This window comes from Schistocerca serialis, chromosome 6 (genome assembly GCF_023864345.2).
Source record: "Schistocerca serialis cubense isolate TAMUIC-IGC-003099 chromosome 6, iqSchSeri2.2, whole genome shotgun sequence".
In the NCBI taxonomy this organism is placed as follows: domain Eukaryota; kingdom Metazoa; phylum Arthropoda; class Insecta; order Orthoptera; family Acrididae; genus Schistocerca; species Schistocerca serialis.
In genome coordinates, this window is record NC_064643.1 from 463,961,255 (window position 1) to 463,976,424 (window position 15,170).

General features: G+C 39.7%; 1 protein-coding gene across 2 annotated transcripts in view; it reads right to left on the bottom strand.

The window, feature by feature from the left end:
* Positions 1-280: 280 nt before the first annotated feature.
* The window catches only part of LOC126483652 (integrin alpha-PS4-like), a 174,148-nt gene continuing 159,258 nt past the window's right edge, over positions 281-15,170 (bottom strand). For both annotated transcript variants that reach the window (XM_050106715.1, XM_050106714.1), the window contains exons 23-24: positions 11,458-11,517; positions 281-1,951 (exon numbers count right to left, since the gene is read on the bottom strand). In XM_050106715.1, the coding sequence (XP_049962672.1) occupies positions 1,922-1,951; positions 11,458-11,517 (90 nt within the window). In that variant the 3' untranslated portion in view covers positions 281-1,921. The remainder of the gene's footprint in view (positions 1,952-11,457; positions 11,518-15,170) is intronic.

A 15,170-nucleotide genomic window follows, 5' to 3' on the forward strand; every position in this document is an offset into this window, starting at 1 on the left:
TTTTTACATCTGCCATTGTCAGTTGTTTGGCTCTCAAACAGCAAAACTCATTTTCTACTTTCATTGTATAATCTACTTTCATCAGCATCTCCTGCTTTGATTTAGTTACACTCCATTACACTGGTTTTAATTGTGTTGTTGTTCATCTTAAAATCATTGTATGAGACACTATCCATTCCATTCAAATGATCTTCCAAAGATCCTGTTTGCATTTAATGATATGCTGATGAGACAGGGGCTTCTGTATGTGGCAGCAGCTTTAAGACCAAAGTCAAACAGATCCATTTACCTTTTTTTATTATGTAATAAAATAAAAAAGCTGTTTTTCAGCATTAATATTTGCAGAATGAACTACAACTTAATAAAATATAAATAACAATTATTCACATTTTTCTTTTTCATTACCATTTACACAACATCGTATTTACAGTTTTGAAGATTTCCCTTTCTCGTTTTAGTATGTGGATGTTCATACCAGACACACAAAAGAATTGTCCTTTAAGGATGCAAAGGGCATCCAAGTTACCAGCATTCCATGACAATATTCTGATGATTGTTCTTTAACATAACAAAACATATATAACATTTGTCTATGTTACATTTGTACTTTATGGTCATAATTCGAGTGAAGTATATGCCTGAAGTTCCTTAATGCTGATGTGATTCTTTGATATGGCTCACTATTGTTCAGCAACCCGTACATGGTCAAAATGTTTGCTTATAAACCCATTGTTTATTAAAAACTTATGTAAGTGACTGGTTAAATTGCTACTCAAGGTGCTGAAGAAAATGTTTAAAAAGCAGTTTTATGTACCAAGAAGCATATTTCTGACTTAGTTTTCATTCCTGTTAGAAAATTTAAGTATTCTGTAACATAACATGTCATATTGTGTTTCAAATCCTTATTAAACTGTTCACAATGATATCAGTTACCATCCTGATTAAAATTATAGTTGAAACTGAATTGAGAATATAATGATGCACCAACAAAAATGCTCAGTTTCAGAATCAACATTATTTCATTTAAATCCTAGAAAGAGGCAGTCAATTAATAATATTCTGTGGCACATTTGTCACCTCAATTCAATTCAAAATACAAAATTTCCAATGTAATAGGATGTTACAAATACCAGCACTTGTAAGTTTGGAAGACACTGGAAACCAACACAGGACGTTGTTATCAGTACAATGAATGAACAGCAATTGGCTGCATTGCTAGTTCAAAAAGTGAAAAAATGCACATGAATTTTCAAAATAATGAACATATGCCAGTTAGAATATAGGGAATACTTCGAGTTACAGAAGAGAAATTTAGTGTAATTCAGACACTGTCAATGTTATTATTATGACTTCATGATAAATTTCTTGTTACAGAGTCAAAGATGTGATTTTTTTTAATGGACCATTTGTGCAAGTCTTACAGGATGATGTTTCCTAAATGTGGATCAACAAATGGATTCCTCTCAGATAATTATAGACTGATGACAGAATACTTTTGCATGACTTAAGTAGTATATCATGTGACATATGATGAACCAGTATAAAAGTAACGTCTAGTTTTTCCTAAAAATGAGAATACTGAAATGAATTTACAGGTTCATGTTTGTGACTGATGAAAGGTTACTGTATATGAAAATTGAAACATGGAAATGAGAATGCTGCATACTTTTGAGTTTGCTGCTCATGATCATTTGTATGGAAAGACAATGAAATAGGATCATTATTTATAGCACTGTTACACTTTTAGTGCCATTTGTAATGACCCATAAAAATATTATATAATTCTAACAGTAAAAAGTGAGATCACATTAATGTTGGCTACAGCTAGTTGCCTCCACAAAGTTATCATACAGTCTTTGGTATATCACACAGGATTGCAGATGTCTGCATATCACATTTGTCATCACGTTTCCACTTTCTGTCAGCTTTCACTCATTTGATCTGAACTCATCTGAAAAAGAAAAAAAGTAAATGAACAGATAGCATACAGGTTTTTAAATTCTCTTCTATATTTAAAGAATTCTTACAACTCACCAAACAAAAAAAATTCTGTACACATTATTTTATGTTGTGTCACTGAGTATCAAATTTTCTTGCTCTTTTTAAAATCGGTAGAATTTGTATAGAACATGTAGATTATACAAACACAACAAATTTTGTTTAAGGTTTGGCTCCACTGTTGAAGGGTATATAAGGTACCGTATTTCACCACCTGTCATCAAATAATGAAATGTGCAGTTATCATTTCACCCTTGTGCTTGGCGAATGGAAGTTGCATGGATAATTTTTTGGTGGGGCAGGGAAGAAGGGAGCACATAATGTTTCTCTGCAGGAACTGTTCACACAAGGTAAATGACAAGAGTTACCTGTGGACAAGTGGCAGTAGTGATGTTTTGGTGGAGAAAAGAGCAATGGAGGATGATTAGATTTGAGTTTTGATAGCTGTGACTTAGGAGCAGAAACATTATTAAAGAAACTGTTAATGAAAACAAATGTCTCATTTCCTTGTGCCACTATTCTTTTTTATTTTTTTATTTATTTATTTTTAAATGCTTGCATGAACCTTCCATCAAACTGCATCGTATCTGCAAACCTTAGATATGAACCATGCAAACAGATAATGACTGAAGTCTATGATAGTATTAGTAAGAAACTATCATAGACAGTTATCACATCATGACTAATTTCATTCGAAAGAACATCATCAGGTTAAACTCCCAAAAAACTTCATAAGAATCCCCCTTGGGGGGGAGGAGGGCAAACAGCAGTGGGAAGTGGTAGCTGGGAACAGGGGCCACAGAAAGAGGACATTGTCTGACAGTTTCCCAAGTGACACAACCAATAGATTTGCCTTGCTACCACAGTTAAGTAAGGAAGAGGCTCCAGTAGAAGTAGATGTAGTTAAGATGCAACAGAATTTCACTAGGAAACCAACTGTTTCAAAAAAAAGTAGAAAGTAAGAGGAAAGTTCTGTTGCTAGGTAGCAGCCATGGAAGAGGTGTGGGCCAGATTTTGCAAGAAGAATTAGGTGACAGGTACCAGGTCACAAACTTTTTCAAGCCAAGTGCAAGTCTTAGCCAGGTGGTAGAGGATATAGGTTCCTTGTGCAAGGGATTCACAAAGCAGGATCATGTGATGGTAGTGGGTGGAGTGGGAAACAGTATTGATAGGGATCAGGGCTACAGCATTGAGTGTGACCTGGTGAAAATAGCCTCAGTAACGACCCATACCAATGTTGGGCTGGTGCCTGCTTTCGTGCTGCATGATCATCCCCAGTTGAACCACTCTGTCAGGAGGGTAAATATGGAGTTGGATCAGTTGCATAAGGCGGCCACTCTGTCAGACATTGGATTGGTTCCAGTCGAGGCTATTGATAGGGGGGATTTCACAAGGCATGGCCTACATCTCAATAGGAAAGGGAAGGGTAAACTGGCAGGGTTGTTAGCGAAATCTATAAGGGGGGACACTAGTACTCTTTTTCAGGCTAATATCAATGTGAAGTTCAGGCAGGCAGGTGCTAAAGATGTCCAAAACTCACAACATTCTCACAACAGGAAAGGAAATAATAATTTTACCATATTTAACCAAAATATTGGTGGATTAAAGAAAAAAGTAGATTCTCAGAAAAGTAAAGTAAAAAATAATGTTACCATTTTTCACCAAAATATTCCGGGATTGAAGAATAAAGTAGATGAGCTCCTGGTTTGTTTAGATGACATTGAATCTAATAATGTAATAGATATACTATGCCTGTCTGAGCATCACATTGTGTCTGATATGGAAAAGGTAAATGTCAGTGGTTATAAACTAGCTGCACATATGAGTAGAGAGAATAAGGTGGCAGGAAGAGTTGCCACATATGTCAAAAGTTATCACTGTGTAGAAAGCTTAGATACAAAAAAAGTTTTGTCTAGAGCAACATATAGAAGCATGTGCCTGTCAACTTAAACTGAAGGAGGGCTCTTTTATAATTGTAACAGTATATAGGTCCCCTTCAGGGAATTTCATTTATTCCTGGAAAACTTGGATGCCTTGTTGTGCTATCTGTCAAATAGGGGAAAGCAAATTATTATTTGTGGGGACTTCAATGTTGATTCATTGAAAGAATGTAATAGGAAGAATGACCAGGAAGTCCTGCTCGGTTCTTTCAATTTGACATCTGTCATTAATTTTCCTACTTGGGTAGTAAAGGACAGCAGCACATTGATAGATAAAACTTTTATAGACCAAGATAGGTTTAAAAACATAAATTCTTGTCCTGTTGAGGATGGGCTTTCTGATCATGATGCTCAGCTAGTTACAGTATATGACATAGCTCCGTTCAGTAATTCAAAACTGTTGTGTGTTAAATTAATGACTCAACAATTATAAATTTCAGAGAAAATCTTCAGCAGTTAGACTGGGATGAGGTGTACAAGGAACCCGATGCTAATTTAAAACATAATTTATTTCATGATTCACTTGTAAGAGAATTTGAAAACTGTTTCCCCAAGAAAGCAGTTAAATCTAATTATAAGAAACTATGCAAAAAACCTTGGCTTACTGAAGGAATAAAAATATCTTGTAACCACAAAATGGAACTGTATCTAACAAAAAGAAAGAGTAAGGACCCAGAAACAGCCAAATATTATAAAAACTACTGTGCTACATTAAGGAAGGTTATTAAAAAGTCCAGAAGCATGTGCATCATGTCTGAGATTAATACCTCTGATAACAAAATCAAAACAATTTGGAATATTATTACAAGGGAGACAGGACAACCAAGAGTACAGGATGACGGCATCACCATCAAAGCGAATGGAAACTTGATAAACAACAAGTCGAAAGCCGAAAACATTTTGAATAATCATTTTTTAAATGTTGTACAGAAAATAGGGTTCATCAGAAGAAGCAAGGCAGTTAATGGAAGAGGCCTTACCCACCATTTGATACAATTGAAATTCCACTCACCTCTCCACCTGAAATTAGGAAGATAATAAACTCTCTCAAGAATAAAAGCTCACATGGGATTGATGGCATTTCCAGCAGGATAATAAAAGCTTGTTCCCAAGAAATAAGTGGGATTCTTAGCCACATATGTAATAGCTCTCTGAAGCAGGGTATTTTCCCAGATAGACTGAAGTATGCCATTGTTATACCACTGCACAAAAAAGGGGATATGTCTGATGTCAACAACTACCGCCCAATCTCTCTTCTGACTGCCTTATCCAAAATTTTTGAAAAAGTTATGTATTGTAGAGTAGCTTCACATCTTTGTAAAAATAAATATTTAACAAAATGTCAGTTTGGCTTCCAGAAGGGTTTTTCAATGGAAAATGCTATATATACTGTTATAACCTTTAAACACCAATAATTGCATGGATATTCAAACACACTCACTTAGAAACAATAGCTGGTTACATGATAACAACTCAGTATCTCTCATTCGACTGCCGTGCCATGACATGCGGCCGGCGCCGTTCGTAGCTAGGTGGCGCTCCCGCACTCAGCCGAGTTGCGGAGTGCCTCTATCGCTGTTTGCGCGTACTGTCATGGTGACACTGTTATATGTCGTGGCACTATTACAACACTTTTCCCCCCTTGAAAAAAAAAACACTCACTTCCTTGGAGACATGGACAGCGCTGAGACATCCATGGCTTCTTGTGAGGCCCCGAGAAGATCCCGTGGAGAGACATGAGAGTATGGTCTAAAATGTCCAGGACGGAAGCTCACCGAGTATTTTCCCGCACTAGGGGACACAACACAAGGCCTGACAGGGTGAAGCAGGTGCAGTAGAGTGCGCGGTTGGCAGCCATGCAAGAGTTCAGCAGGGCTGCAATCACCCAGAGGCGTAAAGCGATAAGAACTCAGAAATTGCAGCAGAGCGTCATCTGTGGAAAAATCACTAAGGAATTTTTTCATCTGGCTTTTGAAAGTGCGGACAAGGTGCTTGACCTCCCCGTTCGATTGCAGATGGAAGGGCGGTGCTGTAACATGATGAATCCCTTGTCCAGTACAAAAATCACGGAAGGCCTGCGAAGAGAACTGAGGGCTATTGTCCGTGACGATCGTGGATGGAAGACCTTCTAGCGCAAAGATTTTGGACAAAGCCAGCGTCGTCGCCGCAGTGGTGGGTGACAGACACCGAACAACAAATGGAAACTTCGAGAAGGCATCAATTAACAGTAGCCAATAAGTACCGAGGAAGGGGCCGGCAAAGTCAGCGTGCACCCATTCCCATGGCTGCGCCGGATCAGGCCACGGAGAGGGCATTGTACGAGGTGCAGCCAGTTGTTGAGCACACTGACCACACGCAGCAACCATGTGGGCGATGTCCGAATCAATACCGGGCCAATAAACGTGCCTGCGGGCCAGGGACTTAGTCCGAGAAATCCCCCAAAGGCCGTTATCCAACAGTTTGAGAACATCTTTGCGAAGAGAGGCTGGCACCACGACCCGTGGAGATGCGCCATCCGTGGCCAGAAGAACAACACCATCATGAACAGACAGACGAAGGCGCAAGGCATGGTAGTTGCGAAGGGGATCCGATGCCCGGCCCTTGTTCCTGTCCGGCCAACCCCGTTGAACAAAACCGATCACCTGACGCAGGACCGGGTCCTGCGCAGTAGCCAACCCGACCTGCAAACCTGTAAATGGAAAACCCTCGACCGCACGATGTTCTTCCTCATCAATGTGGAAACAGAGTATTTCATCACGATCGAAAACCGGGTCGGGGCCCATCGGCAATCGCAACAATGCGTCAGCGTTGGCGTGCTGGGCTGTGGGGCAATAATGAATCTCATAGTGAAAACGAGACAAGTATAAGGCCTAACGTTGCAGGCGGTGAGCTGCCTTATCCAGAAGCGACGCCGATGGGCTGAACAGAGAGACCAGCGGCTTGTGGCTGGTGATGAGGTGAAACTTAGAACCATACAAAAAAAAGCTGAACTTGTTTAGAGCATAAATGATAGCGAGTGCCTCCTTTTCGATTTGAGAGTAACGCCTTTGCGCATCGTTGAAGGTCTTGAAAGCATAGGCGATGGGTCGTTCCGACCCATCCTCATATCGATGGGCGAGAACAGCCCCTAGGCCATATTGTGATTCGTCAGTTGCCAGAACCAAGTGCTGACCCGGACGGAATGTGGCAAGACAAGGCGCCGACTGCAAATGAGCCTTCAGGCGGACAAAAGCCTGCTCACACTCATCGGACCAACAGAAAGGGACGTTTTTGCATAACAGCTGATGCAGAGGATGAGCTACCGCTGCCGTGGATGGAATGAATTTGTGATAATAAGCAATCTTGCCTAGAAACGCCTGAAGTTCTTTGACCGTAGACGGCCGGGGTAGAGCATTAATGGCCGCAACGTGCTGACGTAGAGGACGTATACCCTCACGGGACAAGTGGAAACCAAGATACACAATGGAGGGTTGGAAAAACTGTGACTTGTCCAGATTGCACTTCAACCCAGCCGAATGCAAAACCCGAAACAGTGAACGCAAATTGCGAAGGTGCTCCTCAGTGGAGGCCCCCGTGACAACAATGTCATCCAGATAGTTGATGCAGCCGGGAACGGAAGCCGTGAGCTGTTCCAAAAACCGCTGAAAAATGGCCAGCGCGCTAGCGACGCCAAGTGGTAACCGCTGGTACTGATACAACCCACAAGGAGTGTTGATGACGAGAAATTCCTTGGAAGAAGAATCCAACGGCAACTGATGGTACGCCTCTGATAAGTCAAGTTTGGAAAAGAACTGGCCCCCAGCGAGCTTGGCAAATAACTCCTCAGGACGAGGAAGAGGATAAGTGTCAATGAGGCTCTGAGCGTTGACGGTGGCTTTAAAATCACCACACAATCGCAGACTCCCATTTGGTTTAGAAACAACCACAATTGGCGATGCCCATTCGCTGGAGGTAACAGGAAGGAGAACCCGAAAAACTGGAAAGCATCATAACCGAACAGGTTTTCAGTGCCCGCATGATCCACCACATAAAACGTGAGGGGCCTAACAACAGACTTGTAGGCAGTGGAAGCATCAAACTGGCCAATGATAGGAATTTTCTGTTTATTATAAGTTCTCAGATTTCGTGTAACTGGAGACAAGGGAGGGGAGCCCAACTCCAAATACGTGTGAGAATTAATGAGAGCTACTGCAGAGCCAGTGTCCACTTGCATGCGAATGTCTTTATCCAGAACACGAACAGTAACAAACAACTTATTTGTTTGAGAAAGCACACAGTTAACATCCATGTCCGATGCCTCGTCCTCGTCGACAGGAACTTTAGGGGACTGACACACAGAAGCAATGCGGCCTTTTTTCCTACATAAATTACACGTGGCCCAACGTTTTGGTCACGTGACCCTGTCATGCTGTACGAAACAACGTGGACAAGAAGGAAGTGCGGAACGAACCTGCTTTTGTGGTTGCTGTTTTCTCTGCGAGCGTTGCGGCCCAACGCGATGTTGTTTACGCGAGTGAACCACCGCCCCATCTTCGTTCTCCTGTGAAACAGGCAAATTGTCCGTGTCGAAAGTTGACCTACATCACACCATGCGCCTATTTGCGCACCAGCAGCGTGAGGCACTTCAAAGGATTGAGCGATGCTTAGAACTTCCGACAACGACGGGTTTGGCAGTTGTAGGGTACGTTGCCAAACTTCTTTATCAGGAGCAAGCCGTAGAATAGCATCCCTAACCATTGAATCAGCATAAGACTCATGATGAGTGTCCATGACAAACTGACATTTCCTACTCAGACCGTGTAGTTCCGCTGCCCAAGCCCGGTAAGATTGATGGGGCTGTTTACGACACCGGTAGAATGCTACGCGGGTGGCAATGACGTGGGTGTTTTTGCGGTAATAGGTAGACAATAAGTCACACATTTCTTGGAAGGACAGGGAGGCAGGTTCCCGCAGAAGGGCTAACTGAGATAGTAGCTGATAGATCCATGGGGAAATCCAAGATAGAAATAACGACTTACACATAGGAGCGTCGACAACGCCGAAAGCCAAGAAGTGTTGCCGCAAATGCTTCTCATAATCCTCCCAGTCTTCAGCGGCCTCGTCGTAAGGAGGGAATGGAGGCAGAGAAGAGGAAGACAGACGATGAGTAATAGCAGCCGTCAGCTGTGTTTGTTGTTCAATGAGCACTTGCATAAGCTGCTCCATGTCTGCCCCGTCACGAACACACAAATCCACAACGCAGTGAAAATATCCGACCTCGTCACCAAAAAGTGTTACAACCTTTAATCACCAATAATTGCATGGATATTCAAACACACTCACTTAGAAACAATAGCTGGTTACATGATAACAACTCAGTATCTCTCATTCGACTGCCGTGCCGTGACATATACTTTCACTAATGAAATATTAAATGCTCTGAGTAACCGGAAGTTACCCGTTGGGATTTTTTGTGATCTATCAAAGGCTTTTGATTGTGTAAATCATGGAATACTTCTAGATAAGCTCAAGTACTGTGGTATGAATGAGACAGTGCTCAAATGGTTTAAATCATACCTAACTGGAAGAGTGCAGAAAGTTGAAATAAACAGTTCACATAATATGCAAAAAACTGTGATTTCTCAAACTGGGGAACAATCAAGAATGGGGTGCCGCAAGGTTCGGTCTTGGGTCCTCTGCCGTTCTTAATATATATTAATGACTTGCCATTCTATATTCACGAAGATGCAAACCCATGCTTAGAGCTGAATAGGGTTGACTTTTAGCCTAACAGTAAGTAACATAGGTGCACCAACTTTTTGAATGATCTAATATTTAATCTTGAGGTTTAGACCTTTTATCAAGAAATGTAAGCACAGCATCCATAAGTCAGTGAATTTTATTAGTAGATTAAAAAAATTCAAACCTAACAGATGTGATTTATTAGTTAGCTTTGATGTTATCTTCTTGTTTACAAAGGGACCTAGTGTTGATAATTATCAGTAATTATCAACAGCTTTGAGGAAGAGATGAAAGCATGATTTAAGAATGTGTTAATATCCATTTAACTTTTCATGTAATAACCAGTGCTTTGAACAGATGATGATGTCGGCACAAGGAACCCCTTATCACTCCTTCCAACTAATTTATGTACAGAGTTTTTGAAGAGAAAGCACTCAACTCTGCAGTTTTAAAACTGATTGTGTTCTGGTAATATGTCAATGATACACTCATAGTGTGGCCCCACAGTAAGAATAAGTTGAAGTTTTGTGAACTCTTAACTCCACTCATGAAAATACCTGGTTCACCAAGCAAAAAGACAAGAATGGCTGTCTGCCATTCTTGGATGTACCAGTTTGGGTTTCTGGGACACTACATGTATTGTAAGCCTATCCATACCAATTTACACACAGAGATGTCCAGCTGCCATCATACATTGGAAACCATGAGCAAATTTAAAACATTGGTTCACCAGGCTAATTTAGTATCTGACACTGACAGCCTACAGTACAACTGAAGGCGGTATTTAGAAAAAATGGATATGAACACCAGATTAAGAGAGATTTGTCAGTCACAACAGCAAACCAACCAAAGAAGAGCAAGATGAAAGAGATGTAAAGTCTAGATTCTTTTTTACTTATAAGGGAAATGGTTCTGCAAAAAACTGCCAGAATCATGAAAAAACATAAAGTGAGTGTGATTGTCTGCCCAGCTGCCAAGATAGCAGCTCTGACAGGATCTGTGAATGATGATCTGCTTTTAAGAATGGTGGGAATCTGAAATTTCTTACCAGTGTTGTAAAATCTGTATAGCAAAAACAACATGCACTGTGCAAGAACAATATATACGACACCAACACCACACCACCCTTCTTCAACCTAACAGATCAGTAGTGGCTGAGCATTGTATTTCTGCCAGCTGTTCCACGGAGTTTGCAAAAGTTATGAGATTGGTCACAGCTCATCCTAATGGTAGTCTGTGGTCAATGAGGCTGTGAAAACAGAACTGGCAGACAAACTGCTCGACTGGCAAACAACCTGTTCAACAGAGATGAAGGCTTCCATCTTGCAATTCATAAAAACCTCTTATTTCATGTGTGCACTCTCAAAGGAACTCTTGTTTTCAATCTTTACTTGCCTACATCTGAACATTTGCATTTGGTGTATGTTGTACTGCAGACTACCTTTCTTCATTGTAATGATGGATGATTTTCACGGTAAATGAATACTTGGTTTAATTATGCACTTTAACAACATGCTCTGGTTTGAAATATAAGTGTTTGCATAGTTTTGATAGATATTTGTATTACATACCAATAAGTATGTCTGCCTGCTAAAGCTAAGTGAGCATGCTCAACAATATATTTTTGTTTGTACAGCTCATGAGTTAGTTTATTGGCTAAGTATGCACACATTTATTTGGCATTTATTTTTTTAAATGAGTACATTACGTTAATCATAAAATAAAATTTGGAACATAGTTTTTTGTTCAAGTTCTTTATTTTTATATATATTAGGAGGCTAATGATAAAATAACATACCAGTGACTGTTCTTTCAGTTTGTCCAGTTCCTCTTTCTTGGTTCGTTTGAAAAATCCAGCCTGAAAAGACGAGTACTCATTATTACGCTATCATTAAATATTCTCCTACTCTATTTGTAATGGAAAGAAAATTATTCTTGTGATATTAGTGTGTTTTAAAATTAGGTGAATCTTGTCCAGAACGAATTTTTTACTTTGGAGTAGAGTGTGCACAGATATGACACTTCCTGGCAGATTAAAACTGTGTGGCAGGTCAGGATTTGAATCTGGAACCTTCGCCTTACATGGGTAACTGTTCTACCAACTGAGCTACCCAAACACAACTCGTGACACACCGCACAGCTTTACTTCCACCAGTACCTCATCTTCTACCTTCCAGCCTTCACAGAAGTTCTCCTGCAAGACTTTGTAAAGGGCCACCCTCCTCGAACATTACCTTTATTCAACAGAAGTAATCAATACCAAAAGTATTTTCCACTCTTGTATAAGTTAATATTATCTCAGCTGTTTTCCTACAGAAATTTCATATGATTTTGTACATGATGTATTATATTTCAGGCTAAAATGTATAGAAAGAAATTAATTTATTTTTTGTTGTTACAATTGATGGATGTGTTTTTAATTTTGGCAATAACAATGTAATTTTTGATTTAAAAGAGGACATGGTAAAGCCGGTGTGAGATAGGAAAATGTGAAAAAATAAAATTCAAGATAAAAATAAGTAGTTCTCCAATAATTATCATGTCATTTGGAACCTACAATGTCAAAAATTTCAGGCTCAAGAATCAACCCCTAGACATGAAGTACTGGAGCCAACTATGAGGAAAGAAGGTAAGTAAATAAGTTACTTGTACATCTTACTTCTCTCAAAGGTTATTAAAAGAGTTAGTTATTTTGAAGAGTGACAACCAACAAATAATGTGAGAGAGGGTAAGAATACAACTTGTAGGCCTAGCACTACTGGAAGATAGAATATTGTGGAGACATGGTTTAGCCACACTCTAGGGCTTGTTCCTAGAACGAATTTTTCACTATGCAGTGGGATGTGTGCTGATATGAAACTTACTGACAGATTAAAACTGTATGCCAGGCTGGGTCTTGAACTCGGGACATTTGCCTTTCGTGGGCAAGTGCCCTACTGAGTGAACTACCTAAACATGACTGATGACCAATCTTCACAGCTTTACCTTCACCACTACATCTACCTTCCGAACTTCACAGATTTTCTCCTGTGAAACCTGCAGGATAACATCCCTGGAAACTAGAAAAAAAGAATTTGCGGAGACATGACTTAGCCACAGCCCAGGGGATGTTTCCAGAATGAGTACTTCAGTCTGAATTGGAGCTTAAACTTTCCCACAAGAGGCAAAAGTCCCAGTTCAAGTCTCAGTCTGGCACACAGTTTCAGTCTGCCAGGAAGTTTCATATCAGTGCACACTTTGTTGCAGCATTAAAAATTAATTCTGGAAACATTCCCGAGGCTGTGTCTAAGACATGTCTCTGCAATATCCTTTCTTCCATGAGTGCTAGTCCTGCATGTTTCACAGTAGAATTTCTGTGAAATCTGGATGATGGGAGATGAGGTACTGGCAGAAGTAAATCTATGAGTATGAGTTGTTTGTTAGTTGTGCTGGGTAGTTCATTTGGTAGAACACTTGCCCACCAAAGGCAAAGGTTCTGTGTTCAAGTCCCAGTCTGTCACACAGTTTTAATCTGGCAGAAAAGTTTTGATCAATCTTGTGTTTATAAAAAGGGAAAGAAGTAAAGTTAGAATTTAATGTTTTGTTGATATTATTTTTGTGGTTTTCTACATGCCACATGCAACAGTTGTGCTCCTAGTCATAAGAGTAAAATAGTGTTTTAGACATTTCTCAGGCGACCTACCAAGGCTAAATAATACTTTTTTTAAAGGCATATGATAGTTAATATGCTTCTTTGTATATATTTACCATTCAAAAAATCTGTAATCTCTGTCAATCATTCCATTTTGTGCAAACAGTTTAGTCTTCACATTTGCTGCTCTCATTTTTAAACAAACCTTTATAAGTTTTTAGATGAGTATCTATTATCAATATTTTGTCAAATCTTATTAGCAGCCAGCATTCATAAAATAATGTTAGGTTATGTTAAACATTGAAGTGAGATACTTAACCCCTCAGAACTTTAGCAATAATTTGTCCATATTGGGGACAGTCACTCTTTGTCATTATGATTTCACTTAACTAGTAGGCAGTCAATAGCAATCTGATGCTTCCATCACATTTAGGCATTGCAACAAGGGAATTATGAAAGTCATTAACTGCCTGTTCAATCAAACCCACAATCTAACATTCAGTAAGTTTATTTGTTGACTGCTTCCTTCCTAGCAACATGTATCTGGTAAAATTTTTTGAAAAAGGCTTGTCCAGGTTTAAATGACACTCATAATTTTTCATGACTCCTGGCTGATTCGAAAATACATTGTGATAGTTGGTTAACACTTTTCATAATTCTGGTCATTGACCACAGGACATCTTTTCAGCTGACTGTATTTTAACCTCTGTTTCTTCCAGAATATATTTTTCTTATTTGTCAGCATCCTGACTGTTTCTGCTGAATCCAGTACCTTCCTCTCAGTACCTTTTAGTTTTCATTACTCTAATGGTCAAGTCCCATCTTACATTATCATGAACAAAATGCCTTTTCAATAAAAGCCACAGTATATAAACCAGTAGTTTTTGTGATTAAAGCAGATTGTATCTTGATGAAACCATATATTAACTATCCTTTAAATTTCACAGTGGTGGTGAATTTCATCTGTTTAACACTTGAGTAGTGGTTTACTGTAATTAAAAGTTAATTTATCCAGAACCTACCGTATTTACTCGAATCTAGGCCGCACTTGAATCTAAGCCGCACCGGAAAAATGTGACTCGAAATAAAGAAAAAAAAAAATTCCCGAATCTAAGCCGCACCCAAAATTTGAGACTCGAAATTGAAGGGGAGAGAAAAGTTTTAGGCCGCACCTCCAAACCGAATCAAAGTTGGTCCATTGTAATATGAGACACAATTTAGGTTGAATGAATGACGATACAGCTGTAGTAGTTTGGTTCGAGTCGTAAGCTTAGCAGTTAAGCTTTACCAGGTAGCCATTGCTATGCGTCAGGCGCTCCGTCCGTATTTATACGGGCACCCTTCCTTTTTCACGTGCTTCGTCTGGTTTGAATCTATGGCTTATTTTGCTTCGATCTGATAAGTGCCGTTTTCTTTGTTATAGGTGTTTACGTCACTCTAAGCTGAAAATGCATTACTGTACTGTGTCATGCATTGTTTGTCGCATTCTGATAGTGCGATTTACGGTCTGTCGCCACTCGCGGCATGGCTTGCTTTTGTGCGCGCTACTGCCGCTAACAATAAAAAAAATAGAGAGGAATCGTCTCATTAGCGAAACAATGGCGTGAGACTGCTATTTGTTGTTGCTTACACTGCTGCTTTCTCTGATAATGATCAACAAGAACCAAATAATAGACTGCGTATGATAGAACATGTTCTGAACGAGAGTTAGGCGAAAATTTTTCTCCGTTTGAAAATCTTTGCGGCCGCTTCTTTAGTACATCAAATTCTGCACATAAATTAGAGTCATCTTAGATTTGAAAATCTAGTCAGCTGCCGTGCTTCACTTCTGACTGTATCACTTAATACGAATATAAACATGACACGATACGTATATTCTT